The following is a 15089-nucleotide window of genomic DNA, read 5'->3' on the forward strand; positions in this document are numbered from 1 at the left end:
TGATATACTGTATATGTATTACTACAAGTCTATTTTTGTAAAGTATACTTCCATAACATATGGTAGACCAAACGACACTAAACATTGTTATGAACTTTTTAGTGAATCCTGATTATAACCTATACAATAAATATTTCTTTTGTTTTTATTGTTTGAATTGCGTTTTCCATGCATGTACAAGCACCTGTATTTTCATAGCACTCTGATATTAAAATTTGAACTGAAAAAATAATATCAATATTGTTTAGGGACCAGCTGAATCACGCCTCCGGGTGCGGGATTTTCTCGCTGCGTTGAACATTGGGATCTACTCAAGCATGATCAGGTTTGCAAAGAAATATTTTCGGTCAAACCAATAATAGCTTATAAAAAGCATAAAAATATAGCCGATTTATTAACGTCGACAAAATTGAAATGATATTATAGGTGAATCCCTGATGATGGCGGGCTTACAATGCTTAAACCCATTCATAAATGTAATACATTTATCTTGAGTATATGATACAAAAACCGCCGGAACACTAAATTATGTAGAATTGGTGTAAGCTATTACAAGTCTAGTAATACTAGTATCTTTTTTATCATTATATTGTAATATAATAACAATTAAACACTATGTATATGGAATCTTTCGAATAAGATTTGTTTGCATTCGGGATTTAGATAGATGTTAGAATGCGTGGATGTTAGGTATCACTCATATACAAAGCAAAAACAATAGATTTATCCATACGAAAAAAAGAATCACTATCGATTTTAAAATCTGAACTTAAAAATTTGTCGGATTCAAAGAATGTATATATATAAACTTTCTTTCTAAAGCATGCACTATAATGTGTTTATTGCCTGTCGTCTAATACCAAATTTGTTTGCGGCATTGTAATAGTGATGTTGGTTAATTGGTTGCAATAATGAAAACTTTTTTGTGTGTGCTTTTTTAAGAAAATTTAAATAGCATGTATAGTCAGGAGTGAAACCATGTATATAAAACTGTAAATAAACTGTAAAATGACTTTAAAAAGGTCAGATGTACAATTCTATAGCCTTTCAAGGCAACTTTTAGCATTTTTATGTCAGCATTATCTCGAGAGGTCAATACTTGATACGTTCGTTTAAAAAATGATAGATTACTATATACAAGTGATCTTCTTCCAAATAATAACTTTAAATATGTTAAGAAAATCAAAACGTTAATAAATAATACTGACGAGGTTTGGTTCTAATATTTTCAATAATAATATTCTTTGAATACTTTTGTTTAACAGGTTGGGAACAACCCCCCAAACGAGGGATATCCCTTAAATGATGGTCTGTCCCTCGGACAAGGGGTTATTTTGCTGTTGTAGAAAGGAAAAAATAATAACTCAGCTTTTTTTAACTGAATAGGGAGAAAATTCATTATATTTGGAACAACTTTTCTAAAAGTGGGGTCTTCTTATTTTCAAAAATAAAGAAGATTGAAGTCCATGAATATTACAAAATTCATGGACATGTTTTGTCAAGATAATACCAGATAGACATATTGTTCTCTTGGTTAAGTTTCAAAATTAAAGAAGATTGAAGTCCATGAATATTACAAAATTCATGGACATGTTTTGTCAAGATAATACCAGATAGACATATTGTTCTCTTGGTTAAGTTTCTGCAAATAATATAAACATGTGCCCTTTTGTAATTAGAAGTGGTTTTTGTAAAAATATATTTTTATCACTTGAATTCTACCCCTCATAAAAGGGATAGTCATTACATTTAGGGGTTATCTCTCATTTGAGGGGTTGTTCCCAACCTGTTTAATAGTATATTTATACTATAAGTAACTATCATTGTAAATATATTTACAGAATAAATATTAGAGGGCTCTTACGAACTTATATAGCTATATGGGAAAAATACCCGGTAACAGTAGGCAATAAACTCAGTTATAAAAAGTTTATAACGCACGCAAACTAAATCCAAAATAACACCATATGTGTTCATTTATATTTGTACATCAATGTTATATTGACATATCTTTAGAAAATGTCTTTACATCTCCCGATTTTGTTAGTTTTTTCCCAACTTTGCGTTTTACACTAAATATATAAAACGTTTAGTTCGAAGCAACGTCATTATTAGCAGCATGATATGAGGAATAAACATTATACTAGTCTCAAATTAAAAATTTCATTGGATAAATGTGAAGAAAGATTTGCAGTGTAAAAAATGTGATACGCTTATAGTTATAGTTCCATTGTGGTGTATCATCGAGTCATGACAAGCCACACGTTATAAAATTATAGAGATAATAAGAATGAAATGTTCTAAAAAGGTTGAATATTGTCAGGATAAAATAAACTATAACACCAAATAGATTAAATTAATTTTCAGCGGCAAATATTTCAAAGCTACCATCTTCAAAATTGTATTAAACTTATCAGAAATGTGAGATACATTGGGGAACACTGGCCAACAAAATAGACCGGAAAAATAAAGAAAGCACACACTGTTGTGCCTGTCCCAAGTCAGGAGCCTGTTATTCAGTGGTTTTCGTTGGTACATGTCTGTCATATTTGTTTTTCATTAATTGTATTGCTATAAATTATGCCGTTAGTTTTCATGTTAGAATTATTTCACATTTTTCATGTCGGGGCATTCTTTAGCTGACTATACGGTATGGGCTTTTTTCATTGTTTTGTCTGTTTTTCTGTGACTAACGGTTTTTGAATAACCGCATAGTAAATATCCATTTGTGCACATAAACTAAAGCTAACAATAGCTGAAACAAAACATAAAAAATATTCAGATTACAGAATGCTTTTTTATGCCAATTAAATACTACACGTCAGTAATTGTAGACTTATTTATTCATTTATCTACCAACGCAGACTTTTTCGTTGTGTAATTCATTTGTTTTCAAAACTAGTAAGAAAAACCCTGCAAGCACCAAGTTCAACACTTAGTATATGTCCCTACCAATCTGAGATAGTTTAGGACATTTGTTTGAAATATATATTTGGATACAAAATTAAAGCCAATTAGCAAATATATTTGCTTGTACAGCTCAATAATTATTTGTTTGTGTTGAACTTTTTCTGTATGATTCTGTGTTATCTTATCAATAAGAAGCATTTAAATGCCTCATTCTAAAAGGAAGCGCTATCTTGTCTTCACAACTCAATTACGATGTCAAATGTCGACAAATAATATATGACGTAATGATGACATTTTAATGAAAAAGAAAAAATAACAAAAATGATAACCACATAATGATTCAAATATATGAAATGTATACAATAAATGAAGGAAGGGGTATTTTTTAGAAATATTAAATAAGGGAAAAAAATAAGCTATTTTTTTACACAGAGGACATATATGTCCTTCCCGCAGTAAGCCAGGGGAAGACACATATGTCCCTCCCGCAGTAAGAGGGTTAACAAAAGCGGAATTTGAAAAAAAAAAGGGGAGGGCAAAACAAAATTGTCCCCATCATACTTCAATCCTCAATCTTAAGGCCTTTTGGTACCACTGCACATCAGCGTGAATACTTCACGAATGTGCATTAATCTTGAATGTGCTGATTTGGTACATTGTCTACGGCTCAAAACGTCGATATTGACGATAAGGTTCTGGAAGTATATGGGGACATTGTGAAGGGGGGAAAGCAACGAAACTACAGTATGCTATATTTTCTGTGTTCAATAAATCAATGATCATCAATTATTCATACCCCGGGGGTAGCATGCGATGACCGTGCAGCAAATAGTACCATGCAGAATGATGCACATGTCAAACATTGTTAAGTAACTTGAATAAAGCAGCTGGTCCAGATGAGATCCCAAAAAGACATCTTAATAAAGAGCTTGCACCGTACCTGGCAGCAACATTTACTACTTTCTTTCAAGCATCAATCAATCAAGGCACCATGCCACCAGATTGGAAGGAAGCCTTTGTTGTACCAATTTCAAGAAAGGAGATTAATCACGTGCCAGTAACTACCGTCCAGTTTCCTTGACTGTTGTCACATGCAAGATCCTAGAACATATTATCTGCAGTAGTATTGCCGATAAAACATCTTAAAACTTACTGCATCCTAAACGACGCTCAACATGGATTGAGAAAGAACCGTTCCTGCGAGTCACAACTGATCCTTACAATACAGGACTTGGCTAACAGGCGCGTAGCTACGTTTACGTCAAAACGCCCGCCGGGGCGTACACATGAATTTTGAAAAAAAATATACAAATCTAAATAAATTAAAAGAATTGGTTAAAAGCACATGAGGCTTGTAATATTTTCTTCAATGACGAAATTAACTTTTTTAATCAAATGATATGATATTACATATTTGTTCATTTTCTGTCAAAGTCTGAATCTACTGTGAAGTCTAGTCAGTTTCCTATTGTTCAAAGCAATTTATTATATATAAAATCTTGTTAACAATGAAAGTGGTGGTGTCTGATAGTCTGAAGCCAAGGAGACAGCATTAAGGATTTAACTAGGCCAGTCAAAAGGTTTATGGTGCTATTTTTGCCAAACGACATGTGATATGAAAATAAAATAATTTTGAATTTTGTCTCCTGTAAATGACTGGTCAAACTTGTCACATGTAAAACAACACATACAAGATGATTCTGCTCACCAATCCATTGTGTAAAATTGGGACAAGACTTTTTGGATGTTGCAAATTCAATATCCAAGTCAATAGCTTCTCTAGTTCTTCACTGTCATCCTTTCTTCGTGAGATTCTAACAAAAAACCGACATATACTTTCAAAAATAGTTGATGTAATCATCCTTTGTGAAAACAGAATATACCACTTCGTAGCCATACTGAAGAAAAAAAGTAACTTTATGGCAACACTTAAGACAATTGCAAATTCGGATGACGTCTTTGCTATGCATCTTGAGACTGGTCAAATACACATCCCCAGAAAACCAAAATGAATTCATTCTCATACGTGCAGACCAAATATTAGACCAACGTAAGGACTCTTGTTGTAGCTTATCGTTTCTTGTTCTACTTGCTGATACAACAACAGATAAAGCATATCAAACCCAGCTTTCAGTTTGTGATACATTTAGGGAGGTACCATTTGATTTTTATTGGAGGGGGAGGCTAGGATGAAATTTTGAGTAAAAAAAAGGCAGGATGAGCAACTTGGCATTAAAAAAAAGGCAGGATGACAATTTATGTAAAAAAGTCAGGATAAACTAATAAAAAAGGCAGGACCGAATAGAGTGAAAAATAAAAAGACAGGACAAAGATTACAACAACAAAAAAAAATGCAGGACAAAATTTTTCGTCCTAGCCCCCTCCCCCCCCCCCCCCCCCCCCCATAAAAATCAAACGGTAGCTCCCTTAAGTGAATTATTTTTAGGATTAAATCACGCCAAAGCTACAACTGGCAAATCTGCTATGTACTTGAATTTATGAATCAAAATGGTATTTGTCTACAAAAATTGAGAGCACAGGGTTATAATGGTTCTAGCATTACACTGCATACGCAATGATTTATACAAGTCTGGTATCTTTTATTCACAATATCGTACATACCTTAACATTTGATTGTTTGATAAATGTACTTATTTTGTCTACAGTCTTCTTTTTTATATTTCTGTGGAAGCTGAGATACGATATGTGGTTTGCACTTTCACCCCACATCTCCTTATCTCTTTCTCGATAACGCGTGAGCTTCCGTGGGGGGTCTCCCACAGTAGTCCCTTTCATAGCCACACCCTGGATCCAGACCCCTCACCGAGGTTCGGGCGTACACTTAAAAAAGGCCTTGCTACGCCACTGGCTAAGAACATAGATCTCGGTGAACAATCAGGAGTACCACAGGATTGTATACTTGGGCCACTCATGTACCTTTTGTTTATCAACGACCTACCAGACTACGTACAGTATTCAACAGTTCGTTTATTTGCAAATGACTGCGTCCTGTACAGAAGGATCCAAAATGATGCAGACTCAAAACTATTACAAGAAGACATGAACAACTTGCTCAGATGGGAATCTGATTGGCAAATGGAACTCCATCCCAGCAAATGCCAAAATCTACGCGTAACCAACAAGCGCAAACCACATCCCACAAGATACAACATTCATGGGCATAATTTAGAAATGGTTGACTCAGCAAAATACCTAGGCGTAACAATCAATAAAACCATTAATTAGAACACACACATAGAGAGCATAGCTAAAAAGGCAAATTCAACCAGGGCCTTCATCCAAAGAAACCTGCACCGCTGTCCAGAACAAACAAAAGCTGTATGCTACACAACGCTAGTTAGACCATTGCTTGAGTATGCATGCTCAGTTTGGGACCCGTTTACCAACCTTGACATACAGAAACTAGAAAGTGTGCAAAGAAGATCAGCCCGGTTTGTAATGAACGACTACAAACAAACCAGCAGTGTAACATCAATGCTAAAAACTCTACAGTGGCAACCACTAGCCGAGAGAAAGGCCAGATGTAAAGCAGTAATGATGTACAGAATAGTACATGGCCTCGTAGCAATACCAACGCTAGAGCTACATAATACATCATCAGTAGCTAGAGGACACACAACACGATTTCTTGTACCGTATGTCAGAACATCAACATACAGGCATTTCTTCTTTCCAGACAGTATACGGATATGGAACAGCCTTCCACAACCTTTGGTGGATAGCACCTCACTAGATGCTTTCAAGCAGGGTGTACTGAATTGCAGCATCCCCTAATCGCACCATCAGACTGTTTTTAACTTGCACCTGTAAATATTTTCTTGCACCTGTGTTGTCACACCCAGCATGGGCAATAGTGCGATAATACTCAATAAGAGGACTGCACTGTATTGGAAGAAGACGAAAAAGAAGACACGCATGGCCCCGCTCGCAAAAAAAGCTTGAGTGGAAATTTAAGAATGATAGTCTGTTTAACTGTTATTTTTACGAAATTTTCAAAGTCCAAAGCCCGTAATTTTGGCAAAAACCAGCGGAGCGGAACCAAATATAAACTCGATCTGTACTGAGACTACTATAACACATGTGTTATAGTATTCTCAGATCTGTAACTTATCATAGTAGACTCACATACTAAAAATAAGCTCAATATGTGAAGGCGTTTAGAAAAAAAAGTCCGTACAGCTGCTGTTTTCAAGAAATTTTCAAAGTCCAAAGCCCCGTAATTTCGGCAAAAATCAGCGGAGCGGAACCAAATGTACATTCGATCTGTAACTCATCATAGTAGACTCACATACTAAAAATCAGCTAAATATGTGAAGGCGTGTAGAAAAAAAGTTCGTATAACTGTCCGTTGCGGAATGACGGAATGACGGACAAGGGTAAAACTATATGGTTCCGACAACTTTGTTGCGGGCCATAAAAATATAGAAATTTAAAAGTGCTTTGCCAACTATGATGACACTGTGATTTGCATGTAATTCAATATTACTCATAGTATGTGCTACACAATCTAGAACGAATGGCACATATTTCTAACCCCAAAACATCTAACCATCTATGATACAAGCCCCAGGTTCTGAATGACAATGCTGTATAATAAAATTGAGAATGGAAATGGGGAATGTGTCAAAGAGACAACAACCCGACCATAGAGCAGACAACAGCCGAAGGCCACCAATGGGTCTTCAATGCAGCGAGAAACTCCCGCACCCGGAGGCGTCCTTCAGCTGGCCCCTAAACAAATATGTATACTAGTTCAGTGATAATGGACGTCATACTAAACTCCAAATTATACACAAGAAACTAAAATTAAAAATGATACAAGACTAACAAAGGCCAGAGGCTCCTGACTTGGGACAGGCGCAAAAATGCGGCGGGGTTAAACATGTTTTTTGAGATCTCACCCCCCCCCCCCTATACCTCTAGCTAATGTAGAAAAAAACAAACGTACAACAGTACGCACGGTAAAACTCAGTTTAAGAGAAGTCCGAGTCCGATGTCAGAATAGGATACAAAAAGAAAATAAACAAAATGACAATAATACATAAATAACAACAGACTACTAGCAGTTACTGACATGCCAGCTCCAGACCTCAATTAAACTGATTGAAAGATTATGTCTTCATCATATGAATATCAGGCACAATCCCTCCTGTTAGGGGTTTAGTATTATACCGTCATAAAATATATGAGAAGAACATAACCCGTGTCATGCTAACAACTGGTTATAGAATAAATATGTTTAATTCTGATGCAAAGACCCTATAAGTGAATCAATATTAAAGCCAAAATATTCAATCTTTAATGACCTGACAACAGTATCGTAACTATATCCCTTCTTAATAAGTCTGTTTAAAGGTTTTGTTAGCTTTTGAGGTGAATACTGACATTTTTGTGCTTTGTAAAGAATATTACCATAAAAGATTGGATGTGAAATACCCGAACGTATAAGATGTCTGCATGTTGAGTTATATTTACGAATGATGTCCTTATACCGATGATAAAATTTAGTAAATGTTTTGACTAGTTTATGATATCGAAAACCCTGGTGTAATAATTTTTCAGTAATATATAAATTTCTCTCGCTAAAATCTAATGCATTTCAGTATCATATATCGGCTGCACAAATCCCGTTTATCTTCATGCTTTATCAAAGTTAATGTTTTATGTAGTACATGTAAGTTATAAGTTCGATAAAAAGCTTACACGAACATATGTTTATATCGTTATATGTAACCGAATTAAAGGGAAGTAAACTTTCGTATTCAAATTCAAATTCCATCATGTATGCGGCAGTCACGGTGACAACTGTCTAACCATATTTTTGACCAAAAAAAATCAGAGAAGGATAAAGAGAGATATTACACATACATTCTATAGTATGACTGAGCTTTCTAAAATACATGTGTTATAGTAATCTCAGAGTATAGAGTGAAGATAGTTCCAAATATAGTAGTCTCAGGTCCATAGAAATACGGTCATCTATCCGGACAGTAAAGCCATGGTTGTGTGTGATGTACAAATATTCGGAATGAGGGCGTCAGTTCCCGGCGATGCTCCGTGAAGGAATAGTGCCAAGCTCTCTTTACGTTATAGAAACCTTGCAACAACACTTTCTGGCCGGGCTCTTAGAGGATCCGTATTGAGGCATGATTGTTGTGTGGTTTTCTCAATATAGTTGAAAAAAACTCATCAAAGATACCAGGCCTTTAACAAGACGCGTATTTCGTCTTCATAAGAATTGTCCGTGGTGCTCGGATCAAAATAGTAGGGAAAACAAAATGAACAATTGTTAAGTTGAATAGCATTTAAACAAAACAAATCCAAACTTGAAGTTATGCCAAATCTGGCAAAAGCCAGCCATGTCTGCAAAACCAGGGCAACCCTTAGTTTTACACTTTGAAAGTTTGACATTCCTTACATTTTGTAATTTTTGCAGGGAAAATCCGTTTTCCTTATTACCAAGAAATGTATTATGATTTCATATGGACAAACTATCCAACATTTGTTATGTTATTTTAAGACTGTAATCAGCATTATATTTACAATTGCTATTTACGTTCATATAAGTATTACCCGCAACCATAAAGCTAACATGACTCCAATCAGGCAGAGACAGACATATTGTATTATATGTCTTTGAATTAAGTAATGAAAGGAATATATTTTTAAATCACCTCAATAGAAATCATTTTAAAAATGAAGTCTACATTAAATGCACTGCGCACCTTTGTCTTTTTCAATCGACAATCGTTTTCCTTTTTAAAGTAGACTATGCATATAATCATGTTGTAACTGGCACTGTTTTTACCTATGGGTATTAGTCGCAATCGATTATCAAATTTTGCAAGAAATTGCACAAACAAAACTTGACAGAAAAATAATAAACTGACACATTTGACAACAAAACAAATTTGTAATTAAATTATTGCAATGAGGTGTAAAACAAAAGATAAACATTCAGAAATATTAGACTTCTTTAAATCATACCGAGTAAATATGATTTTCGGTTGGCAAAAGGAAAACCCGATTTCAAAGGATTATTCAAAATACGCATTCTGAATAAAAGGGCTTGAAAACTCACATTATTGTATTAAAGCATTTGACATTGTTTTGTTATTTCATTTCTGCTAGTCTGAGAATTGTCCTAAAATAAGCCCATGAATGATTCAAGATGCAAGATGCAAGATGCAATATCAATTCCAATTGACGTCAAAAGTGATAGAATCAAACGTCCAATCCAAACCGTTACTCCGTTTGTCATAATTGTTTTTCTTTCAATGTAAGAAGTTAAATCAGGCAATTTCTTTGAAATGTTTCATATTTTGATATCCCTGGCCCTTTTAACGCTTACTCTACGGTGTGGGTTTACAGGCCGTATGTTAATCTTTATTTTTTTCATACTTTTCGCTTCAGTCTTTTGATGGAAAGTTGTCTCATTGAATTGGCAAACATACAACATCTCCTTATTTTTGATATCATTCATAGTGTCAAGCAGGTGCACGTAATCCAGTGGTCGTTGTTGTCTTTCGTTTTTTTAACAAATTTTATTGATTTCAATTAGATCATTAGTTGATCATTAGTCTGGGAGAACAGGGTTTATTTATTAGTCAAAATTTGACTTTGAAGTAGATTTCAGTTATCTTTTGGGACGATTTTTTGTGTATTTATAATTCTTAGTACTAACCTGACGAGTCCAACTGATAATTACAGTGTGTTCTTATGTTGATTTGTTACACTAAGTTGGGGGTTGAGTGCTCACAGAATACTTAACCCCAACATGTTCTTTGTGTGCCTGTACCAAACTACTAGCCGTAATCCAGTGGTTATCGTTGGTTGCTGTCTGCCATATAATTGTTTAATCGTTTTTGCGAACTGCTGTATGAATCAGGCAGTTGTTTTTCTTTTTTTAATTTAATCACATTTTGTCATTCCTGGGCCTTTTTATGGCTTTTATTGGTTTATTGTTAATCTATGTAAATACATTATTCTGAGATCGAGTCAGCTTGTCCCTCAATCTGATTAAAATACAGATCATATGTCCACGCTTCGTTTTTTTGGAAAGGGTCTTCACTTCAATACTCTCCAAAAATTTCAATTCGATTGTAACCAAATAAGGATCAATTATATAGAGGAAATTTTATACTGGTATACCATTCCTGCTTTGTTGGCCTTTTAGTTTTAGAAAAGAATATGAAAATGTTATTGTTCACAGGATTTCAAAGGAAACAATGTTCGCCCTATCCCGCCATGTTTTCCACCCGGTCAACATCAAATGAGGATCTTTTGAAAATGACTTCAAATCAATCAACCTTCTAACTTCACCAAACATTCTGACTGGTAGTTTCTTAGCAGAAAACATTGTTGGTAATTGACCAACTAGGATCAAAGTTTCTATTCGGCGTGTTTTTTCATGTTATTCATCAGATCGGAACACAATGATGAAATTATACAAAGGACATTCCATATGATTTTCTTGCCAAGTTTCAAATTGGCCTGGTGATTTCAGAGGTGATGATGCGACTTCTTCTTGTCTAACGACGAACGGAAAGAAGACGGATGCAAACTAATGACCTTATTTTATTTAAAAAGGGTAACAGGAATCACCTGAAATATTAGCTATACAACAGACCACACCAACTACGAACACCTGACCCCAATTGTCACCTCTCATGGTCCTACAGTCCAGTGGCGGATCCAGAAATTATCATGAGGGGGGCCCACTGACTGCCTAAGAGGGGGTCCGCTCCTGTCATGCTTCAGTGATTCCCTAAAACAATCAACCAAAATTTTTCCAACAAAGAGGGGCCCCCCTAAATCGCCTCTGCAGTCAGGCAAGCTTTAAAGTATAACGCTTAAATGTCTTTTCACTTTCAGTGCAACATATATTACTGATCTCATTGAAATGCATTGTTCGCGTAATTAAAAGGGAAATAGCAAACCCATCTGACATGATAGGCATGCGTCAGTTGTGGAAGTGTATTAAAATAACGTTTTCTAAGCCAATAAGTTCTTCCCAGATAATATTTGTTTCGCGGACCATAGAACAATAACATTTAGATAATATGATGATAATAGTATGAAACAATTACAATTTTTGTATTAATTAAATAAATCAGAGTGCAGAAAAAATGTAATATGAAATAAGGATTTGTAAAGGTAAAACCCTATCATTATGTAGTTTCTCAAGTGATATGGGTATAACATTGTAAAGACTTTGGCCTTGAGATCTGAGGCTCTCTCTCACCTTTTTAACACATATACATTTTGTTGTTATTGGTTAATATATTCCTTCATTAAACTCGTGTTAATTTACATGCCTTTAAAATTGATTTTAACTTTAAAAGGACTTGGCTTTCATTTTAATATGAACTTATAAACCAATTAACCTCATCATGTTTCGTGGAAATTTCGATACTTTACAAATTAAGAAGTGTATTTAAACCTAGACTAATATTGTTTATTTTGACCTTAAGCTGTACATTTACAAAACAATAGCATGTTATTATATATATACTTATTGAAAATTCTAAAACTGAAATGAACTAATTTGCATCAGAAAGACAATATAGATATCTTTGATTTCATTAGAATTTTGGTTTTATTTTTGAATGTTTTTTCTATTCCATATTGAATTAAACTACTACAAAAATAGGCCTACGTCTATCTTAGTTGCAGTTTCGAGATATGTTGTACTAGTAGCAACTTTAAAACTAAACAAAACCAGTAAAAAGGCGTCCTAAATATTAAAATACACTTGAACAATCATCCTGGAAATTTGCCAAGATTATGCAATTTAAAAAATCAAATTTTATTTCAGTGAATTGCAAGAATGATCGATCCATAGAATTGAGTACAAAACCATTGGTATAATTGTAAGGAGGTTTAAACATTCACAAAAGTTGTGTGTGACACATAATTAATGTCATTTGCACATATATAAGCAATTTCGTCAGTTTAGTAGACCTTAACTTTATGTTTGTATAATGTGTATATAATTATTATAGGCACAGCATTTTTTTGTAACATATTGATTTCTTACAACTTGCCCAATTAACCATGAATTGAACAAAAGAATCCAAAACATTTAATCTGAAGACCAATACCACTCTTTTTTCGGGAACAGATTCGTAATATGTACATAATGAACGTTTGTTTTTTGAATTCCAAATTAAGATTTCTTCGGGTGTTTTAATTGCCTCCGGATTTCTGCTTCCCAACATTACTATTTTTGATTTTAGAACTAAAGATTTTTAAACCATAAAAGTACAGGATGTTCTAATTTCTCGACATAAATGACGATAGAACAAACTACCACATTTGGAAAAAGTTTGACCAGTTTCTGCCCCGTACTTCTGCTTTCTACTGTCTTAAGGTCGAATGCAAACATCTGTCGTAAGTGGAAACTATTGGCATCTAGGTAAAGGGCTATATAAATGCATATTGTCGTTGGTCATTATACTAGAGTCAAACGATTCCGAAGGTATGACCACTAATGAATATATCAATCACATATTTACATATTTCAAATTGCGACCAACGTGACCAACGATTGTATTTCTGTCACACGTTTTACATTAACCCGAGAAGGCCAATGTGTTCCTGATTAAATGTTTAGATTCTATCTTTAAAGTAATATTGTTCACACTGTGTTTGGTTTGTGGTTAAGGTTCATCTTAACAAATGGACAAATATGGCCGTATTTTCACCTCAAAAACTACTCTGTGTACAGACTTACCTGTGCAGTTTGGAAAGTTTTAAGGCCTGGCATCCACTAGATATAGGAAAGTTAATTTCATTTTGCATATCAGAAAGATAAAATCTTTTTGGGATTATGATGAGCATTTTTTTTCGTTCCTGCAGAAGGTGTAAAAATTAACTAAGTTGGGATACAACTTTGAAATGCTCCCTCTCAGGTAACAACTGGTTTGTATTGTATTGATTGTCCTTGATTGGCATGGACAATAGATATCTACACATCTATAGGTGAGTTAAAGGTAGAAACTGAGTGGACAGTATCAAATGCAATTCAGGTGTTTGTTTATTTTTACACCTTCTGCAGGAAGGAAAAAAAATGCCCATCAAAATCCAAAAACGATTTTATCTTTCTGATATGAAAAATAAATTTAACTTTTATATATCTAGTGGATGCCAGGCCTTAAAACTTTCCAAACTACACAGGTAAGTCTGTACACAGAGTAGTTTTTGAGGTGAAAATACGGCCATATTTGTCCATTTGTTATGATGAACCTTAATACAATACGTTATAATTACCCTGTTATTTTTATTTTATTTTGGAAAGGCATTCGACATACATAATATAACTAGTATGAAGTCAACTCGTAAAAATCGGCAATACAATATTATCTGTGTGCCAACTGATTTTAATATTATACTTACATATATTTCGTCTTTAGCATATCTGTCCCTCAGAACATTTTGAATGGTGTCTTCATCAAGTCTCTCAAGTTGTGACAAATCTTCAACTCCATTTGAAATTGAAGCCATGTTCCCCGGTTGAACAAACTAATCTCTATTTATTCCCCGTCTATGCAGCCCATGCTATAACGTCAATGAAGTCTGAACTACATGTACATGAACAACCATTTAAATTATTTATGTCTTTGTTGAAATCTATTCCATTCTATTAGTCGTTATAGAACTTCCGCATTCAGCTTTTCAATGAACATATTTTTTGAAACCTTCGTAGAGAGATTAATGATATAAAAATAGCTATAACCTTTTGGTTAATATCATTCAACCCAGCACGATGTTCATTGAAGATGATTTCTCACAAAATGTCAATTTTTTTCACCCAAAAATGTAGATAATGTTCAGTATCGGTACATAGATAGTTTCAGAAATCCGATATGCCAACTATATTGTCAGTGTACCGTGTGATCATTTGCATAATAATACCCGACATTTAATAATTGTTTGCTTATTGAATGCATGAGCTATATTGTTAAACAAGGTATACAAGGAAGCCATGTTTACATGATCTCTTAATACCACAAACCGTACAGTCTTTAACAGATTTTAAAATATACAGAGCTAATATTGGTCTTAAAATAAACAGACTTATGGTAAACAACTTCCAAACTTGTCTATTACTTATACCCCCTTTTCAACAAAAGCACATCTCTAATCAAAGTTAAAAT

General features: G+C 34.2%; 1 protein-coding gene across 1 annotated transcript in view; it reads right to left on the reverse strand.

Moving 5' to 3' along the window:
- Positions 1-14796, reverse strand: part of LOC127730360 (uncharacterized) — a 115460-nt gene extending 100664 nt beyond the window's left edge. The window contains exon 1 of the mRNA XM_052238730.1: positions 14329-14796. Coding sequence (XP_052094690.1) covers positions 14329-14436 — 108 coding nt within the window. The 5' untranslated portion in view covers positions 14437-14796. The remainder of the gene's footprint in view (positions 1-14328) is intronic.
- Positions 14797-15089: the final 293 nt, after the last annotated feature.

This window comes from Mytilus californianus, unplaced genomic scaffold, assembly GCF_021869535.1.
Source record: "Mytilus californianus isolate M0D057914Y unplaced genomic scaffold, xbMytCali1.0.p SCAF_2, whole genome shotgun sequence".
Classification (NCBI taxonomy): Eukaryota; Metazoa; Mollusca; class Bivalvia; order Mytilida; family Mytilidae; genus Mytilus; species Mytilus californianus.